The sequence below is a fragment of the Triplophysa rosa genome, linkage group LG22 (genome assembly GCF_024868665.1).
Source record: "Triplophysa rosa linkage group LG22, Trosa_1v2, whole genome shotgun sequence".
In the NCBI taxonomy this organism is placed as follows: domain Eukaryota; kingdom Metazoa; phylum Chordata; class Actinopteri; order Cypriniformes; family Nemacheilidae; genus Triplophysa; species Triplophysa rosa.
The window spans coordinates 6,961,606-6,983,890 of record NC_079911.1 but is presented as its reverse complement, the minus strand read 5'-3'; the positions used below and the strand labels follow the sequence as shown (position 1 = coordinate 6,983,890).

The following is a 22,285-nucleotide window of genomic DNA, read 5'->3' as shown; positions in this document are numbered from 1 at the left end:
ATTTAAAATGCCTTATGATTATTATATCCACCCTCAAAATTATAATAATGTACATTTCCTGTATTGTTGGGTAAATATGTGAACACAATAAAACACCAGAATGCACTCATTGCAAGAGTCAATTATATAATGAGGATAGCTATAAAAATGTACCTACATTATATCTGATATACTTTATGGATGAATGCTTTTTTAAACACAATATCCTGAGCACTATTTCTGAATTTATAAGAATGAATAGGGCACTGTGGATGGCAAGTCCCAAAACCAAAAAAAAATGTGTAAAAATGTTTTATTTGGATTTATATATGACATGCTTATTATTATTATTGTTTACAATGCACAGTCCAACCGAATAAGCTTTTGTTGTTGTTGTTGATGGACTTGTTGATAGGCTACTGTTTATTAGTGGCTGGAGGACAAACTTCTTGACCTCATTATGTTTAACTACTGATACAATTACTGTTTTGACACTTTTGTTTGGAAAGCATTTCATTCATTTATTTACAGACCAATTACAGACATTTAAATGATTGAGAGAGAAAAAAGATTAAATCTGTTCCTTTTGTATCGTTATGAGTGGGTTGTTACAGATTTTAATTCGCAATACACATCATGACGTAATGAGTGTTTGCGGCCTCACAAAATAATGATGAAATACTGCCATCTACAGGTGAATGCTGGACAAAACAAGCTGGTTCAGTTTAAACACTCGAGATAAACAGATTTACGAACACCAGTGTCATACTTTTGTTTCACTTTATTTTGTTCGTCCTCAAAATTCTTAAAATGTACAATAAATCATTGCCTGAAAATATTTAATTGGAATATGAATAGACAGATCCTTTTGACGTTTGAGGCGTGAAAAAGGTCATACTTAAGGTGTACCCCAATAAATAATTATTTCTACAAGTATTCTACATTGATCTAGTGTGAAAAACAGTGTGTGCTTGATTTATCTGACAGCAGGCTTGTAGCAGAACTTCAAAAAACACTTAAAGAGTTTGGTCGTCATAAAAGTTTCATTTGGAGTGTAAGTTATGAACATATGAGTGTTTACAAGTGTAGTCCAAATAAACCTCTCCTACAAGTACGCATCTTTGTCATTCAAAATGTTTATACAAAATAAATCAAACATTATATGTTATTGGCTGTTTAAAAATCTAATTTAAAATGTAGAATCAACGCTTATCAACCAGTTATAAACTGAATTATGTTGTGTTGTATTATAGTAATACTGTATATTATTATTATTACTGTATAATGAAGTTCACTGTCCCTGCAAGACCATTCGGTCACAAATGTTTGTAATAATAAATGTAACCACTAGGTGGCACCATATCATCAACAAATCAAAATGGGGAAATTGTAGTTCTTCGAACCACTCGTCACATTAACTGTTAGATCAGTTTGTCACATCTAAATACACACTTGACGCCCTTTAGTATTTCTCACTGATCTATAAATAATATTTAACAAGTTAGGCCTATATACCAACTATTAGGCTACATGACAATAAGCAATCAGGCATTTTCTATATATATCTTGCTTTGACTCTTTGCACTTTCCACCCCGAAAGTACAGTATAAACCCCATATTTAATGTTATTTGACCAAAAACGCCCAGGACATGTTTTCCTGCTACTGTATAAACGCATTAAGCATAAGACATACCAACATGATATAAATGGAAAAAATACATTCTTATTTTGTTTGATAGTGTATTTGCACCCAAGAAAAAAAACGCTATTTTAGGCTGAGGTAGGACGAGACCAGAGAGTTTTGTTACACTTAACAAACTAAATGTGTAAACAATACAATAATGAGCGTGACACACACACATAGTCTGGTTTTGCCTATGATTTCTGCATTTGTTGCCAAATTGTTTCCAATTTTATTTGCTTTAACTGTAGTAAATTTAAATATTTTGTTACAATTCTTTAAAAGAAAAAGGGAGGTATAGCATGTGTAAATTATTACAATAAAATAATGTTTAGGTAAATTGAAATTAATGTTTGAAACAGTTACACGTCGTCTCAAGTCTCTCCTACATTCCATTTATACCAGTTGTGTCTTACATTCAGTATCACATAACGGTAATGTATCATAGATTATCAGCATTAAACCTGCTGACAATGTGAGATTTCTCTCTGAAGTGCACATGTGCATTAGAGACTACATCATGTGCTGTATCTGGATAATCATTTAATAACACTCAAAAGACACTGTGCAGACTTGAAGGTCATATTCTGACGCCCACGCTTGACTATGTTGTCTACAGGGAATGTCTAGTCTGTTGCTCTGTTCCTGTGGCGTCTCTGAGTTATCTCAGTGTTTGGGTTTGCATGTGTGTGTGCGTTTGTGCAGTCATACTAAAAGTATGATTTAAAGGGACAGTTCACCCAAAATGAAAATCCTGTTATTATTTACTCATTATTTATCCTTAGAGCAAACCTGCATTACTCGTGTTCTCCCATGGATCACAAAAGGCACGTTTTTATTTTAAGGTGCATTTGCACTATTTCTGAATGAATGAAAGTGAATGGGGATGTCAAGTCCAAAAACGATTTAAAGGGCAATAAAAGTGTCAAAATGTTGGTGATTGTGCACTACAATCCAAGTCTTCTAAAGCCACCCAATGCTTTGTGCTTGGAATTTTTTTATTTTATTTAAAGGGACATTTCACCCAGAGATAAAAATTCTTTCATTATTTACACCTTCAAACCTGTATAACGTTCTTTCCTCTGCAATACACATTTTGAAAAATCGCGGTCCCCATTGACATCCATCATATGGATACAAAACCACTGAGACATTTCTCAAAATATCTCCTTTTGTGTTCCACAGACGAAAAAGTCATATACAGGTTTTGAATGACACCAGAGTGAATCAATAATGATAATTAAGTTCTTTTTTCAAGAACTATGCGTTCATCACATGGAAAACCGTGCCCAGGAAATTTACAGCTTGTGAAAAAGTTACTCATTGGTTTGGAATACAGTGAGTTAACCATGCCAAAAGTTGGTTTTCAGGGTGAACTCTTCCTGTAACTGTGAGTTTACATTTTTACAAAACATAAGAGGTAACATGCTTCAAGCTTTTTTGGCTCCGCTTCGCTGTTTCTGTCTTCGGAGGTGCGCCTCGATCTCATGCCGGAACAGCAGCATGCCGAGCTGTCCATGCGAGGCCTCGTTCATTGCTTTCGACTGCATGCACATCTTGTACTGGTCTGGAGGCAACTCATCGGCACATCTCTTCTCGTGCCACAGATGGAAGAGGCCGCGCGATGGTGCGCGCACTACCAGTAGATTACTGTGGAGGTATTTCCTGTACAGGTGGACGTCCTCACCGCCCCAGCCTTTAATGTCCACATCAAAACCACCTGCAGGAACAGGAGATATTCAAAAGGGTCTAAAGCACAAATTTTCACAGAACGGTGCATGGTGAATCAAGCCTGGAGCAGTAGAGGTGTGAAGCTTATAGTGTTCCAGCCTTTCTCAGGGAAATTAAAATAATTATTAAAATAATAGTTATCAAAAATTTAAAATCTTATTAAAACAGCTTGTTTCAAAGACTGAAACAGCTACCGACATGGAAATTTCTTTGAGACCTGCTTAAAGGGGTCATATGACACGACTAAAACGAATATTATCGTTTGCTTTTGCAATGTGTATACACAATTTAAGGTTCAAAAACGCTGTATTTTCCACATACCGTGCATGTTTGTATCTCCTCTTTGCCCCGCCTCTCTGAAACGGGCAGATTTTTAACAAAGCTCATGGCTCTGAAAAGCGAGGTGTGCTATGATTGGCCAGTTAACCAGTGCGTAGTGATTGGTGGAATACTGCAAGCGTGTGACAGAAATGTAACGCCTCTTACCATATTTGGAACATCAGGTTCCAAAACAATTGTGCTGACAGGTACGCCCACCTTACTTGCGTGTACATGTGGGCGGGTCTTAGTCAAATCATACCACGAACTGACGTAGATTTGTGGGGGGGTGGTTACAGTGTGGTTACGCTTTCAGATAGAATGCATCTTTTGTTCCGACACTTTAATTTTTGCAATTTCACGTGTCTAATACATGCATGGGCAACTTATAACACACCAAAGACACAGAAAAACACATATTCACGCCATATGACCCCTTTAACAAAATTATTTCATTATGTCATTATAAAGAGAAAACACAAATATTTTAGGAATCTCAAAAACATAAAACTCAAAATTTTATAGTTAAATTAGTTAAATAATACACTAAAACAACTAAATATTCTTTATTCACCTTTTTATTCCAGAATTTGAGCTGGCACTTTCAACTTCTTTCAAAAGTTAATCATGCGTAATCTTTACCATTAAAACTTGCTTTTCTATTGAATAAAAAGTATATCTAAATAAACAAATAATAAAGTGCTTTATTTTCATAAAGAATTATTTTGGTAAACACTAATACTGTTAGTTTAGGGCAGCTTTGGTACATCGGGTGGTGGTCTAATTCTAACTAAAATATTAAATACTATTTAAATAAAATTTTACAGGCGAATTTAAAATCTACAGAAAATTTGAACAAAAAAAATGTTTTAAACAAGTTTTTGAGATTCCTAAAATATTTGTGTTTTCTCTTTATAATGACAGGTGGTCTAATATATATATATATATATATATATATATAGTGTGCAGTTTCTGTATATTCGTCTGTTTGTTTATTCTGTAAATTCATTGTAACAATTTCCTTGCATGTATTTCTGGAATGCATCATTTACTAAACACTCCTGTAGAATCAACATCTGCCCTTGTTGTTGTATCAACTGTTGTTATACATGTCCAGACAGGAATCAGATTAAGTCATGGGAACTGTCTGATTCTCACAGGTAGAAACTAGGTGTGTTTTTATGATTCATGCTATTTTTTCAGCATGCTGCAAAATGAATTTGAAGTGTTTTTATTTTTTATCAAATGTAGCTGTCCTTGCATGTCAGAGTAAACACACACATTATGAAGTTACACTCTAAAACAATGCTTAGATCTCATAATGTACATTCATTTGATCAAGCGTGTAAATGAAACCGTCACAGCCGCTTTAAAGAAAGTTTACCTATATTGATAAAGTCTGATCTGTATTGACAGGTCATCCCAAAGCCAAAGTCCCTCCAAAAGCCAGTGTCTTTCTTAATAATCTGCAAGAAAAATACACAAAAGGGTTTAAACACAACAGATGTCCTTTCTAATCGACCTTATGTCTGAAGTGATATCAGCTCACTTTATCAGGATCTGTACACGTTCAGAACATCAATGGCAAGTGTTTGTAATGACTGCGTTTGCATCACAATACAGCAAATAATCACATCAAACTTGATGAACCATTTTAATCTCTTTGTGAAAATGACTTGCATTACCAGCTGCTGTTCCACAGGGGGAATGTGGCTGCCGTAGATTACAGCTGGATTGTACTGACTGAAGAGAACTGGGTAAAACACTTTCTTTCCTATGACAGAGTAAAACAAGCCTGATATAAAACAGTTCAGTGTAAGCGAAGTGTATTACAATTCTTCATTTAAACACTACTATACATTCCTGTTTGAAACACTTTATCACTTTTCTCGCACACTTCTTTTCTAAAACCTTTGGGTACATGTCTTGGTATTTTAAAGAGTACATAACATGTAGGTCATGAAAATTACATTTCAGTGTGTAATGTTGCCATGTTTGAAAGTAAGCAGTCTGCCAAGTTGTAAATCCGAAGGTGGATGAATAACAAAGTTATTGGCTTGGAAAAAAGGGAGTCGACTCTGAATCACGCAAACGAGTCGTCCCTAGTCCGATTCGCGAACCGCCGCGGATTTACGTCACTACATATAGTCCCCGCCTACGTTTTGCTAGAACTGCCCGCGAAAACGTCACTCTTCTTATCCAAACACTGTAGCTCGTGAGCTTCATTCGCGGTAGACCAATCAAAGCAGACTAGACCATCTGACCAATCACGTCAGACTAGGCTAGCGGAAAGGAGGGGATTAGACAGATGAATCGCGGAACGAATCATTTGAGAGTCAGTCAAGAAGTAAGGTAAGAATAACTGCCCATATTATTACAAAATAATAGTGTTTTTACACCTTCTAAGTACATAAACTTGTTGGGCACTCCATAAACCAAAGTAGGTTTATCTACTTTTAAAATGTTTACTTTTTACTTTTAAAAACTATGAAAATCCCTAGTTATGTACTCTTTAATGCAACATTCGTGCTTCTTTCTAAGATAGGTCATCTTTGGTAAAATTTTAAGCTTTTTTATTTTAGGCACCATATACTGTATCCTTTGTGGAAGAAATAAAATCCCATAATAGTGAATAAAGTTATAGTTATGCATATAAATATACTTTTTATGACTTGTCTTCTCCATGTTTATGGTTGCATAATTAGCCCAACTAACAAAATACGTTGTAGGAACGTTTTACTAACAAATGTTATGAAAGCATTCTTTCTGAATGTTTTGAACATTTCACTGAGGATGTAAGCATAATGTTTTTATATTAACATTTTATAATGTTTTTAAAACGTTTAGCAATGGCATAAATTGTTGGTTAAGTTAGATTTAACGTTACGGCAAGAAAGTAGCGTTTAGAGAACGTTCTCCGAAGGTTTTTCTGGTTTCCCTCACCAGGTTTGGCATTCAGACGACATGTGTTTAGGAAGTCGGCTGTGAAGAAGATGTCCACATCACAGAAGAAGAGCAGGACATTGCCTCCCTTCCAAGCTCGGGCTCCCACGTCCAGACCTCGACCTCTAGAAAACTCCTCATTCAGCTGAATCAGCGTGAAGTTACGGAAGTTCAGCTCCCTGCAAAACCACACACAAGAAAATTACAATATGTACTAGTCACCACAGGTGGAAAACAAAAACGAATCATTCAAATTTTTTGGTCTTTTGTCAGACAGCAGTGAACATTTTAGCGAAACTTTGGGGGATGTAAATTCGAGCCTGTCGCTTACAATGAGCGCAACAGCACAATGTACCAGGCACATCAGGGTTGCCAAGTTTGCGGTTTTCTACTTTTAAACTGTTGCTGCAGGTCTCTTTTATTTTATGGAAGTATTTTGTTTAACAGTGGTTATTATAACAACTTATGTATGAAAACCGACTGTGTTTACAGTGAATTTCATGAAGAAATTGTGTGTAATGCATAACAGTGATTGTAAAAATCATATTCAGGTCATATTAGGAACAGACAACCTAGGCCCGTATGTATAAAGCCACTCAGAGTAAAATTTTACTCTCAAGTGTGTCAAAATAAAAAAAAAAGACACAACTTTACTCTTATTCTTACACTTAAGAATAAGAGTGATTCATAAAGGTTCATAAGTGTTAAGATTAGGTCTCAGCTCCTAAATGATTTAAGAGAGCTGAAGAGGTCTCCTAATCTAGTTAAGAGTAACAAGATGGCAGTACAGAGGCAGATACCATGGACTTCACAACAAAGAAACAATGTGTTGGAATGATATGACGACAGGGAGTTAAAGGGGTGGTGCAACGGTGTGTCATGCATTCTGACTTCTTTACAATGTTAAACGTGCTGTCTTCTCATGCTTAACATGGTCAACTTGTCAAAAAACGAGTCGGGTGTATTTTGTAGTATTTCTGTGCTCGATACACTCCCCCAGCGATCGGACAGGTTTCGGAAAGTTTTTTCCGAACATATAAAACTGTTTCGTAACAATTTTTCTTAGTCCCTTATTGGACAATTCTCCCAGAAAAGCACGCGGCACGCCCACGCGGCAGCAAGGAGAGCAGGACAACGAGCATGCGCAGACGTCACTTTCAGTTGTGTGCAGGAGAGAGAGAGAGAGCATACGTTCGCGAAGTTCAGGTGTTGGTTTGTTCACTGCATTTGGGTGATAAATGTTATATAAACGGTGGATATAATGCTGGATTTGGAGATCATTTAAAACTGATATATGGAGCCGTCCCAGGGCTAAAAGATGCAGGACATGAACTGCATGCAGTGAGTGAAACTGATGTTTGTGTTTTGTTGGCAATGGGTGCACATGTGCTTTAGTTCAGCCTACCCCTCCCCCCCGCACGCGGCGTATGCTTTCGGAAAAAATTGTACAGCTTAGGGCTGCACGATAATTTATCGCGATACCACTAAATCCTATTGAAATCAAGCTGGCTGCGATATGCAATGTGTCGATTATTTTTAATGCGTAGCTTGTCCGTAAAGCACGGCTCTGGGATCAGTAGGAAATGCTGCTCTATCTAAAAGCAGTGCGAGTTTGAGTCGCTTATAATGTGCTTTGAAAAAGCAACACCCGTCAAACATGATCATTATAAATATACTTTATTATCATAAAAATACCTGATGAGGCTTGAGTAACCGTGATAAAAAGATGTCCATAGGCATTTCCTAGATTCTAGAATGTGTAATGTTCTTCTTCTGCAGTGCATATTTGGAATTTCAGCACGAGAGCGCCCTCTGGCTTTCGGATGCAGCAGCCATACTTCACTCAAAAGCTGTGCATAAATCACGTGATATTTATCGTCGGTTTATCGTGACAGCCCTAGTACAGCTGTATCTATCTTTTATAAATGTGATCAAACTAAATACTCTTCGACGATATGAAGTATGCAATACTACTCTATAGGTACCTAAGATTAATATGAGATTGGCAGAAACCGTGTGTGTTAGGACCGCTTTAATGAAATAATATAAAAACAATTAAATCAATTTTTTAAGGATTTGCAGCTTTTGGTCTTTTCTTTATATAGCCTATACAGCTTTGTGTAATAGGATGTGATTCAGCAGCTAAATTATTTAAATTAACTGTTAAAACTTAATTAAAAGTGTATGAAACCAAGCCAAAATGGATATATTTGTAATATTTTTTGCGCATAATGCAAAAAAAAATTGAAACTGCAATTTTTAACTTTTGCATCTCTGTCGCCAACTGTTTGGAAAAAGAAATTGCAGGTTGCATTATGTATTTATCTTCATATGGGTTGAAGTCAACCGATGTTAAATTTCCCACAAAATCGTACAGCTCAAAATATCAATCAATATTATAAGCTTACCGTTTCAAATCAGGGGAAGGTAGGCCGACAGTTTTCAACACTAATTTTTATGTACTTGCCCAATAACTACATTTTGCGTTATTTTACCCAAATAAATTAAGGATTGCAGCTGTATATAAAAATTAATAAAAAAATTAAATAATAAAATATGAATGTAATAATTTATTATTTGACAGTGCTATTAACGATAATGTCTAACATCCGGAATCCCTCAGCTGCAGGCGAACGAGAGGCTTGTTTTTCCGCTAAATGATGGTGACGAAAGCTCACGCCCAGAGGAGGCGGTGTCCTATTGGCTGAAAACGAAAAATGCTGTGTGTCGTCCATCCGTACTGACCTGCTATTTTCATACTGACTGCGTCATTTGCCGGATGTTAGACATTATCGTTAATAGCGCTGTCAATATGGATATTTCTCTTAAAAAAACGAATCGATTAGCTTCAGAAGACCTTTGTTAAGACCACGGAGCCGTGTCGAGCCATTCTCTGATCGATGGATGCACTTTTTGGAGCTTCAAAAAACTGCCCCCATCCACTCCCATTCTACCGCTTGGAAGGAAAAGGATACGTGGTATTATAACTCCGACTGCATTATTCTTCAAGAAGAAAGTCATATTCCCTTAAGATGCCTTGAGGGTGAGTAAAACATGGGGACATTTTGATTCATGGCTGAAGTACCACTTTAACGGTTAACATTTTCCAAGCAGTTCCATGTGCTTCCCCTCACTGTCTGCCCCCTCTCATTTGTCTGCACCGCTTCATCATAAACTACCTTAACCTGCTGGAAGCCAAAAACATATGGGAAAGATGATAATTATGAATAACAGGCTACAATGCTAATCACTTGTTTCTTAATAAAAAAAAGCTTTGTAGTGATCTGTCTTTGGTGTATTTTGGGGTTATGCATATGATGATAAAGTTATAGCACAGCTGTCACACAAAGGAAATCTCATGACTGACATTTCACTAATGTTTGCCTGATTACACTTTCTCAGCAGGGACATGTTATATGTTTTGCCGTCTGTTTTTTTCATTATTTCATTTATTTCATAATTATTTCATAGCGTGACCAGCATCAATCCTCATGGATAGAGGGAATAACTGACATCCGCAGACAGGGCTGGGTGTGTGTGTGTGACTGTGAATACAATCCGCCAGACTCATACATATAGAGATGATTAAAGCTCATGTCCTGGGCTTGAGCCGAGAGGATGTAGAAAGCAGACAGACAAGGTGCAGATAATACCTGCTATTATAGGAGAAACTTACCGAATCATAAATCATTTGGCACTAAGGTGTTAACCACACCTGTTTACAAAAGAGCCAATTCACACATTAAATTTTTTGGAAGAATGGAAAGGTTTGAAAATAATCTAGATTTGAAAATGTTGTAATTGTATGGTCTTCTATGTGGTTGCTGAGTGTTTTTGCTCTTTTCTATCGAGTTGGCTTTGTGTTCAGGGTGGTTGAGATGGAATATTGTTTATAGCCCATTTAAAAGAAAAAGGTCACAGGTCTTTCATGCTTTGCTGCTCTGCTAAACCTAATTTACCTCAGTTTAAATTGACTTCAGTGTTATTTAATTTGTAATAAGGACACAGAAAGTCATTAAAAATGGTACACATCAATAGAAGCAACAGCAACAGCAACACAAGACAAGAACATGCGGTTTCCCATGCTGTAACTCAATTGGTTTTGAGTTTGTGGAACACACACACTTACAAAATACTGTAGCTGTATGGGGATTTTATTAGACCAATGCAAAATATACGCCAAAATATATGCATTCTCTCTTATTAATAGCATGCACAGAACAGTTGTTTCACATTGAATAAAAACCCTCTACACCAGTAATTTATCAACATAAGAGGTCACATTTGTGGCTTGTCTGAGAAAATTGAAAACAGTTACAAATAAGCAAACAGGGTTTTATTTGATTTGGAGTAAAGCCTGAAACGTTCCAGTGCGCTGGCTTGTACATGTTAATTTGCCACCGTGGAAAAAACTATTTTTTTGCGTGTGTGATAATGGTTTGTTTTCAGTGGCTGGGAGGCGCCTAGGATAACCTCCATTCCATCAGTTGAGTCATTGCATTTTTCATTTATCTTTAGCTTTGGGCCAATGTGAAATATCAAACACCACTATCACTGTATTAGACTTCCAATGTTTTTATACCAGGCTAATGAGCCTACCGTTGATGCATAAACAGTAGATTTAAAGCAAAACTTTATGAGACTGATTAATGAGCATTTTTTATTAGTAATGACCATCTAAAATGTCCTAACACACAGGTTTTTAATCTTTTACATGGCACAGACCCCCAGGTATCATCATGGGACCCCATCCTAAAATTTAAAAAGGCATCTACACCCGATTTATACACTGAAAAATGTATATTATAAACAAAAAATAGTTTCTATATATTATTATATATTTTTTCATTATAGTAATGTACTGCTGAATGTATTATTTTTACTTATGCGTTTATTTAAAAGGAATGTAACTTTTTTAATATTAATAATTTTTATTATTTAATTTAATTAAATTGAATCTATTTAATATATTTATGTATTTGAATCTTATTTATTAATTCATTTATTTATTTATATTTATTTTATACTGTATATATTATTTATTTATTTGTTTGTAATGGCATATTATTTATAATCAGTTATTTTCTAGACTTTTACACTCTCTGTCACTCCTTTGCTGCCACCTTGGGGTCCTCGGACTCCAGTTTAAAAACCTCTCTCCTAACACACAATTTTTAACATATAATCGCTGTCCTTCCAAAACCTCGGGTGTCTAAATTTACTGTTCTTCGGGAAATAGTAAAACTCTGTAGGCTACTTTTTAAATGATTAAAAATTGTGTTGTCATAGTTGACAAGCACCTTTCAATACCTTTTACTTCTTAGATATTTGCAAAACCCAGTATCAAACATAAAGGGCGACTAATAATAATGATCTACATTTGAAAAAAAAAAGGAAACATAAGGTTTCAAAAGGACAGCAGCGATATTATCAATTCATCAATGCCATTTATAAAAATGTGAATATTTCAAGCTCTAGCTTCACTGACCCTGGAGCAGTGGTTTCAAAAACCAAACAAGCTCTGGAATTTACAGCTTCCATAACAATAACAATGAAAGCAATATAAACCTCCTATGAACCATTTAATAGAACAAAAACATGTGATAAAACAGCACATTATGTTTCTGTCTGGAATTTAATGGTGGTTATATTATGATGAGTATGTGCAGAACATCAATATTCAACCAGCTGTCCTGGAGCTAATGCAGCGTTACCCACACTCATTCCCATCTCAAATGAGCACAAATTATTCATGTGTATCGATTCACTTCTCCCTGCAAACAGATAATGATGCCACATCCACCTACTTTAGGACTGAGGACTCGGGCAGCTGATCTTTACATGTTACACAGCGAAAAACGGAAGGCTGCGCTTCGTGTATGTAGCATCATATAATGTAATGTCATGAGACTTAGGAAAGTGCCGGATGATGGGAAATCTGCTAACACGGGACGACTTCTTAGGTGTCTAATTTCATATTGACTGGCAGATATTCTTAAAGTTAATTACAGCTACATGCAGTGTCTAAACACCAAAGCGAGCAATCCATCAAGAGATAATAGATTTAAATACAGGCTTTGTTGATGGGAACATTTTGTGGCTATTAAGAGATTAGCACTCGGCTGACCAGTTGACATCTTAATAAATGTTTGGTCAGCTAACTGAAAATATAATGATGTATAAATTAACTGGTTCTATTGGAAGTCAAAGAGGTTATTTGATGTAACAGGCAAATCCTGGAAGAACGTATATCCAAAGGCCTATATATATCCAAAGGGGGCTCCGGCCCTGTATGACGTCACATGCTAATTAACATATTCATGACGCCATTATGTAGTTTTAAGTTGCAACTTTAGATTCTACTCTCTGAACAATCTGTATTTTAATACTGCTTGTTGCCCAATAAAGCCATTTGTTTACATATTTTGTTTCTGTTGTCAGTTCTAACCGCAAGATCGTCTGATACACAGCGCATGCACAGCCTCTGTCTGGGTAATTATTACGCTTATTAAGCTAATTACTGAGCTTATTAACAGGCAAACTGTGTTCAGGGGTCCCCGAACTTGGTCCTGGAGGGCCGGTGTCCTACAGAGTTAAGCTCCAAAACACACCTGAGCCAGTTAATCGAGGTCTCAGACAGGCGTGCGTTTCCCAAAAGCATAGCTAGTTGCGACCAACTATGGTCGCAAGTTCTGTAGTTCAACGATTCAAGTGTTTCCCAAAACGATCAATCGCAAGCAGCATCGCAAAGTTGTGTGGCTGGAACTAGGTCTAGAGCTGTGGTTAGAAGTTCCTTATTATTATGATATGTAGACTTACATACATCATGCTTTTGAGCAAGGCAAACAAGCAACATGCAGTGCATTCCATATCCATCATTCTAAATATACAAATTTAATTTGACATTTTTTAGTATGTCAAGAAAATAGAAGCGTTGTTTTCTTTAAAATTAGTATGCTACTGAGCCTTCGTGCTCTAGGACCCTGGGGAATCCCTGGGCGGAGTTGCGTAGGAGGAAACGTATTAATGAATTAAACATCGTGAAATCAAACAAAAGAGAGCAAAAATACGATAACAAAATCGTAACATCTGGAACTTGGTTTGTGAGGACAGTATTAGTTACAGTATAAGACAAAAACGATCAAATGTACACTTCTGAAGTTCTGGACGACTCATTTTTAGTAACTGTTATGTTAAACTGTTGTTTTGAGCTCAGTGTTATGCCAGTACCTTGTCATTTCTGCGTACGAGTAATAATATTAAAATGTATAAATGTGTGAGAATATTTTTTGTGAGTACCGTCGATGGTAATAAAAGAATAATGTGATTTTCATATTCAGCATGTTAAACTTCATAAAGAAACAGTAAAAATTTAAGCGAAAATTATACACGTGTTATATAATACACAGATACTGTTTCCTTTTAGAATGTTCATTTTCAGCTGCAAAAAATTACAATTATGCATTTGGCAAACGCTCTTATCTAAAGCGACTGAGGAATCAAACCCATAACATGCTAATGCATTCTCTTCCAAATGAAATTCAGAAACATTAATAGTTGTCAAAATAGAATAACATTACTTTTAACCCATTTGTGGTCAGACTTTCAATAGTGGTGCAGCAGCAGGAGAGTTTTGTTGCAACAAATAACCACACACAGTTTTGAGAGTCATGAAAGAGAGATAAAGGGTCTGCGTAACCATGACGATGGCTAAAGTGATATCTGAAGTGATATTCATCAGTCTGAATGCAAAAACTGGGTTTCCAAGCTGCAAAGTGCTAAACAACTCAAACTTCAGTCAGACAGAACTATGGAGGCAGTTGCCTAAGTTTAAATGTTTTTAGGAAATCCACAAACTTTCAGGACTGCTGGGAATTACAAACAATTACCTCTAGACTTTCCGAAGGAATGAATAATCAGGAAATTGTGGAGAATGCACTTAGACTGAAGTACAGAAAGGAACTAAGCTCCCTTGATTTCTGTACCGCAGAGAAGCCAATGAATGAATTCCCACAGAAGCAACAAGAACGGCTGTGATTATCAGCCCTCCCCTTCCACAAAAGTATAAAGCGATTGCTTCTCTCTTTGTCAAAGAAATCCCCTCAAAAAGCTGTTCTCCTGCTCAACACGGCACAGAAACACCTCTGTGTGGGAACAACCTGGTCAAGCAACACACAGATCTGCAAATAAAGGTTCTGAATGCATTTTAATGTTTCTGCATAAAGGAAAAGGCATTTTATTCCTGCCAGTTGACAAACAGGCCTATCTGATATCCACTGCAATGCAGTGAGCTCTCACTCTGGCATGAGTCTGGCTGACGTCCAGGCAATCTACTGCTCCATTGATTTCATCTGCCTCTGAGCTGCATCCATCCGTACTGACCTGCTATTTTCACACTGACTGGAGGTCAAAGTCACTGGAGTCATAATATCACCAACAGAGTCCAATAATACAGATTCTCTGACCTCCAGTTTGTATTGATATGAGTAGGTCCGGGCAGTTAATAATATAACATAAAATATAATATAATGTAATGTATAAGCTAATAAAATATTTAATAAAATACTAAAAATCATTTTATTCGTATCAATTTTGTGAGCAATATTTACTCATGTGGCAAGCAGCCAGGTAATAAGTGGGACAATGTACAGCCAGCTATTCTCGCAAAAGGGATAGTTAAACCAAAAATAAAGATTCTATCATAATTTTTTCATCCCACGTGGTTCAAAAACTGTATGACTCTTTCTTCTGGAAACACAGATATTTTGAGAAATGTCTCAGTGATTTTTTCCATACAATGAAAGTCAATGGGGCCAATGTTGTTTGGTTATAAACATTCTTCAAAATATTTTGTGTTCTGCAGAAGAAAGTCATACAGGTTTGAAATGACACTAGAGTGAATAGATTCATTTTATGTGAACTATCACTTTAAGGGTAATTAAATTAAATTAAATTAAATTAAATTAAACACAGATTTTGTTCATTAGAAATTGAAGAAGTTGGAAAACAGAGTACTGACCCTTTGGATCCCAGTTATTGCTCACTATCATCTTTTATTAATAGACCAGTTCTGCATTTTAATGTATTCATGAACTTTCAAGCATCGGCTTGATTTATAAATAAAAGGAATTATTGATGCATCAAAGTGTTTCCAGACGTTCAGATAGCAGAGGCTGAGCCTGTTAATGAATCACATGTCTCCCTTGATCTTGTGAATCTAAAGACCACACATTTCAAACAATACCCACAATGCAACGGGGGAAGGAAGTTAATTACTGGAAGGAAGTTAAGTCACCTATCTAGTTCTGCTGTCTTCCTGTAAATTTCACAGCGCTAACCTCAACCCCATCTCTTAGCTCTTACTGCTCCATTTTGCAGACACACAAATTTGTGCAGAAACACACACACAAAGATACTGTACCTCGATGTGTTCTCCAAAGTTCCCTTGACTTCATTTATCTGGTCCTTTCCAAAGTAAACCACGGTAAGGTGCACCCGCCCGTCCTGCTTCACACACACCTCCCTGTGGACGCACACAGTATACAGACACATAAACACAAACACTGAGGTCAGCACTCATATCCAGCTGCACCAACACAACAGGGACATTTGTGAACTATTTTTGTTGACTTAAAACTGTCTACAAGGAAACCAGAGAGGACAAAATTCGTGCATTGCACAATGAATGTATTATCCCAAAAGATTTGCGGCTGGACGATATACCGTGCGATTCTTATGCTCTCAGTTTCTCAATGACTTACGGTTAAATGCCGCCACATCCGAAAGCCGGAGGACGCTCTTGCGCAGAAACTCAAAATATGAGAAACAGAAGAAGAACGATTAGTTCCAGGAGATGCCTGTGGTGATATTCTATCGCTGTTCTTCAAACCTTTTAAGGTATTTTCATGATAATAAAGTATATTTATAGTGATAATGTTTGATGAGTGTTGCTTTTTCAAATACACGTTATAAATGACTCAATCTCGTAGTGATTTTAGCTCGAGCAGTACTTCCTACTGATCAAAGAGCCGTAGTTCACGGAAGAGCTGTGCATAAAACATCGAATCGATTTAGACACATATAATTAGCGTGAACCGCGATATATACCGCCCAGCAATTTGTAAATAATAAGTAACCGGGAATGTAGAACCTTATATTTAGCATTACGACAGCAAAACTTGCAAAGCATTATGAGTAGAGCAAACAGTATATAGTCTGATTTAAAACTAATCACCTACACAGTAAGTTAGCTCATGAAAGGACTTTCAAAAACATTAAAGCCGTTACAAATTATATGTTGCGTAATCATGTTGCCTTATAAGATACAAGTTAAAACCTAAGGCAGCATCGTACAGTACACATGCGCTTCATTACAATGAGGCGTCAACGTTTTTAAACAGAACTACTGAATCTGAGCTTTGAGAGAAGTGTACGCTGATGATGACACTATTGCAAGCCAACATCACCTCAGATGACACAGAGTGAATGTAACACACAAAGACTGAAGATCTACTGTGAAGTTTCAGATCCGTAGCACGCACAGTATGCCCAATGATAAAGAGCATGATTTGTGTTTCATCTCCAATACTTTTTGATTCTTAAGAGACATTGGGAATTCTGCTCAGTGAATCCCAGACATGACCCGTCAACTAGACATTAAACAATGCCAGTGAGTATGTTGCTTTTCGTTGGAGGGTCTTTTGGGGGGATTTTGGGGGATATTGGTTTTACGGAGAGATAACAGAATATGTAAAGAAGATTTAAGGAAAAGTCAGTCTATGGTGCGCGTTCACGAGAGCAATTTGACGCATGCGCATTCGGTGGGGGCAGACGCCGGCGTTCTGACTGACAACCCGGAAGCGCAACTCTGTGTTTACAAGCAGACGCATGCTGTATATAAGTTGATTTCCGCAAAATGTCTGATGATTTCAAAATTGAGGAAGACTTGCCGAATGCCCAACCGAATGCGCATGCGTCGAAGTGCTCTCGTGAGCATGCACCATAGACTGACAAGACAGAGGAGAGTATATTGGTTAAAGTCGTTATTTTGGTTTGTTTTTCACACAAAGTATTGTCGTCACTTAAAAAAATTAAATTGAGCCGCTATGAGCGGATGGACCAATTTAACAATGTCTTAAGTACTTTTCTGGACCTTGACAACAACTATAACCATGATGTCTATGAGGAGGCCTGGAAATCTCTCGGATGTCACCTAAAATATCTTTATTTGTGTTCCGAAGATGCCGGGAGGTCTTAAAACATGTTGAACGTCATGTGGGTGAGTAAAAAATAACACAATTTTGAGATTGATATGAACTTTTCCCAGTTGTCTGTATTGTTTTTGTAACAAAAGTCTGTAAAACACGGCACAATATATTGTATTAATATGAAATATTGTTTATAGCTGTTTCACCTGTATTTTAAGTCTTTTAGTGTTAACAGAAATGCTTAAAAAATGAACAGATAATATACTTGCAGAAAATTTGCAAAGAGGATATTTGCAAACCATTAGGCCATGGTTCTTAAACACTTAATACTTGCATTGCATATTTGTCTGTTACCAAAATTTGGCATGTCTCTAAACATAATTAAATTCCTAAACATGCAGTTACTTTCATTACAAATATAGGCACAGCTAAATATTATTGTTTTAGGTGCTTAAAAATAGTTATATATAATAATACTAATTTATGTTTAAATGTTAAATTTATTTTATGTTAGATAATTCTTAATCTAATGCATCACTTTTAATAAAAATCAGGCTTTGTGTCATTAATTCTGAAACAAATGAACATTTGACCGATTGGCAGGTTTTCTTGCTTGTTTTAAACATAAACTTACTTAATTTTTTAATTTCCTTTCAAGATTAGATATCTTGGGTCACTTTCCTTGTCAAGTAAATATATCTTGATTTAAGAATCTTTAGATTGTTCAGACAACAAGACAAAAATGCTTAGTAAGAAATTCATTTTCTGTACTGCATTGATGAATAGATACAGAAAGACGTACATTGTGATTGTAAGAAAAAGCGAAATAGTGCCCACAACGTGATAAAGCATTGAAAGAAAAGGTTCAGCTGCTACCTGAAGTTGTGCATAAACTGCCTGAATTTGTCGGCTCTCTGGGACAAAGGCACCACGATGTTAATGGGCATGTTGGCCGTCTCCACGAGCTCACTCTTCACTTTCATGAGTGGGCCGAAGGGCCGGAAGAGAACCAGCCTGCGAAACTCTTGCTTCTGTTCACCGCGGAAGGTCAGTTCATACAGCGTGCCCTTGTCCTTCTCTGTGCGTGCGATCCCTGAAGCCATAAAACGAGATTGAGAAGAGTGAAGAAAATTAAGAATTTTTAAAAACACACACATGGACACACAAACAATTAAAAAAATAAAGAAAACTAAAGCTCAAGGACAAACCGATGAAAAGGATGAGTACACCAAAAAAACATAAAAAATACCTGGACTCAAAACCTTCACAAACCTTTAACACTTTGAAATATTTGATTCTGAGATGATTTTGTAAAAAATATATATTTTATGAACTCTCATATATGATTATTCTTTTCCATCCTATTGAAAAAAGACAGAAATAGAAATATTTGGGGTAACACAGATTTAATCTAACAGTAAAACAAAGATGTTCATACACTGGCAAATGTCATATTTTGTTTAGTAATTTCTCTGTTTGACGAAACAACAATGAGCTTAAACGGACAGAAAAGTATGTTTCTCAGATCTCCTGTCTCAGACTGTTCCCCTAAGAAAAAACAATCACATGTCTCCTCAAGCTATGCTAAGATGCAGAATTAAGATACAGAAACATCAGCGATAAAGTCTATCTGCGACATAACAAAACATCACAACCATCTCCCTAAAGTCTCCTGAGCTTCAATCTTTAAGATTTTGAGATAACAGGGGCATCTGCAGGGCATCTGGGATAATGCTCACATGTCTGCTTACAGCCCCTGGGCCATGAAACATCCGGAAGGTGGTCACGCATGGAGAGCGTGATAAAGAGCATTTCACCGAATACTTTCATGCTTCTGCGAAACGTTCACAAAGTGAATCAAATCAAAGAGATGTGAACGGCATCAAATGTTCTATTGTTCTAGATCCGTTTCAGTGTTTCGCTTTTGATGGAGCTATAAAAAAGCACAATGACTTTTGTTTATGGAGAAAAACAAGCTCATAAAACGTCTGCGTGAAACGTTCTCAGAAGTTAGTAATCTATCTATCTATCTATCTATCTATCTATCTATCTATCTATCTATCTATCTATCTATCTATCTATCTATCTATGTAATCTGTTGTATTGAGTCCATCTCATTGAAAACAAGAAATAAACTAAGACAAATAAGAGGCAGCAGTTATTGACTTATGAGAACATCAATATCATTATCTCACTCTTTCTCTAAATGAGACGGCGGCACCACAAAATTGTTCTGGGTATAAGGGAAATACATGCAGTTATCCAACACAGATAACAGGCCCAGGAAAGTAAGAGAGAGAGATACAAGTACCTCCCAAGAGACGGGGATGGAAGAATTATTTTGTGGGAGTTATTCTGTGGGTTTCTGTAAACATTCTTGCTACTGACGGGTAAGTTTCCTGTGAAGTTTTTCAGAAGCAGACCTTTACTAAGAAGGATGTACAACATTATTCTTTATCCAGTGTTGCTCAGTGTTAGTGAGACGGCTGGGCAAATTGACACTGTGTGGACAGATCAGACATGCAGTTAAAGGAACAGTTCACCCAAAAATGAAAATTCTGTCATCATTTACTCACCCTCGAGTTGTTCCAAACCTGTATACATTTCTTAGTTCTGATGAGCACAAAGAAAGATATTTGGAAAAATGTTAGCAGTTATTTTCATTCACTACCATAGTAGAAAAAAATCACTGTTTATTTTTTGTTCTGTTGAACATGAAATAATATATTTTATAGAATTTAGGAAAACAAACAGTTCTAGGGGACCTTTGACTACCATTGTAATTCTTTCTACTATGGTAGTCAATGATGTCCCAGAACTGAAAATTGCTAACATTCTTCCAAATATCTTCCTTTGTGTTCAACAGAACAAAGACATTTATCCAGATTTGGAACAACTTGAGGGTGAGTAAATCATAACAGTATTTTAATTTCTAAGTAAACTATTCCTTTCATTTCTAGTAACTATTGATTATGTTCATCTTTTATGCACCTCTATGTAACATAACACAAACAAGCCTATAGGTGTCAGTAAAAAGTCCTAGACAACTATTCGTTTCCATTTGAAGTAAATGGAGATTTAATTGCATGAAATGTGTTGCTTTAAAGCAACACTATATGAACTTTTGCTCTCGGTTCCCCCACGTGGTTGATGAGCGTTACCAGTGTTGTAAATAATGTTGCTGTATAAGCTCCCCCTGTGCAATGAAATACACGTGAATTTTTCTTTACTAAGCTGATGGAACCGGCGAATTCAGAAACGTTGTTTGGAAACCATGTCATACTCTTACGCAGGCAAGGGATGAGCGGGGCTGTGTGTACCGACCCGAACACAGAACTTACAGAGTAATGTTGTAGCCGCTATGAGGCTGCTCAGGTAGCAGCCGCAGTAGAATTGGTCCGGTTAAGATACCAAAATAATTTCGATAAAGTCGATAAACTACAAAGTGTTGCTTTAACATGCAAACACTGAGTGGATAAGTTTCACTTAAAGCAAGGTGAGTTACCCGGGTCTCGACTTTTTCCACACTGCTTAAAATGTTTATACTACAAAATGGCACAAAATAATGCACAAGTATGCAAATTAGTATGCACCTTAAATGCACCTGGCTTTAAATAATTTGTTACGTAATCCAATTACAGTAAATTACGCCTTCTGTTTTCAGTTCAGCTAGCTCAGAGCATCTACCTGGATGCTCTTTTGAAAGTCTGCATCTATCCACACTGCACCATTACCCTTACTACTCATAACTGGATTTTTAAGTGCAGAGAACACAGCTTTTTTATGAGATGCATAGCAACATGAATAATACATTTCCTGTAAAGTCTATAGCCACCGAGATGCGTCACTTTTTCTCTAGAGGAAGAGATGACACAGCTCTTAATGTAAAACAGCTGTGTTTATTTCCTCGAGTCATCATAGCTCAAAGACCATCATCACAGGATATCCTAGCTTTAGCATGTTAGAATGCTGCTACAGGATGGTCTATTGTTTCGCTCTTTTGGTTATGAGGATGTTAGAGGTGGTGAAAAAAAACTCACATTGCTTTGAAACTATTTTTTCCACAAACATGACTGACAGCAAGCTCTACACTATATCTGATGGCCCAGAGATTTTCTTTTTAATACACAGGCAACGATTTAGAGGTGAAGATGAATCTGTTTTTGGAAAAGGTGAATCTGCTTAGCAACCCTGGGGGCATCAAATGGAGTTACAAAAGAATAAAGGCTTCCCAACAGGTTGCACAACACCTCCTACCAGCCCTGTCTTGTTTGGACAAACAGGTAGTAGGCCTACTGCCATAATCGTACTGCATTGATTCAGTTTGAGCTACTACTCAAACTAAAAGAGGACTCTTTGAAAGGTCCACACACTCTAAAAATATTGGGTTGTTTCAACCAGTGGTTGGGCAAAACATGGACAAAC

At 36.6% G+C, this 22,285-nt stretch overlaps 1 protein-coding gene across 2 annotated transcripts in view; it reads right to left on the bottom strand.

Moving 5' to 3' along the window:
* Positions 1-487: 487 nt before the first annotated feature.
* Positions 488-22,285, bottom strand: part of csgalnact1a (chondroitin sulfate N-acetylgalactosaminyltransferase 1a) — a 31,042-nt gene continuing 9,244 nt past the window's right edge. The window contains exons 3-8 of one of the 2 annotated variants that reach the window (XM_057321571.1): positions 18,737-18,953; positions 16,075-16,176; positions 6,654-6,832; positions 5,396-5,484; positions 5,095-5,176; positions 488-3,381 (exon numbers count right to left, since the gene is read on the bottom strand). In XM_057321571.1, the coding sequence (XP_057177554.1) occupies positions 3,092-3,381; positions 5,095-5,176; positions 5,396-5,484; positions 6,654-6,832; positions 16,075-16,176; positions 18,737-18,953 (959 nt within the window). In that variant the 3' untranslated portion in view covers positions 488-3,091. Of the gene's footprint in view, positions 3,382-5,094; positions 5,177-5,390; positions 5,485-6,653; positions 6,833-16,074; positions 16,177-18,736; positions 18,954-22,285 lie in introns of both variants that reach the window. The other variant, XM_057321572.1, reaches the window with a different exon arrangement.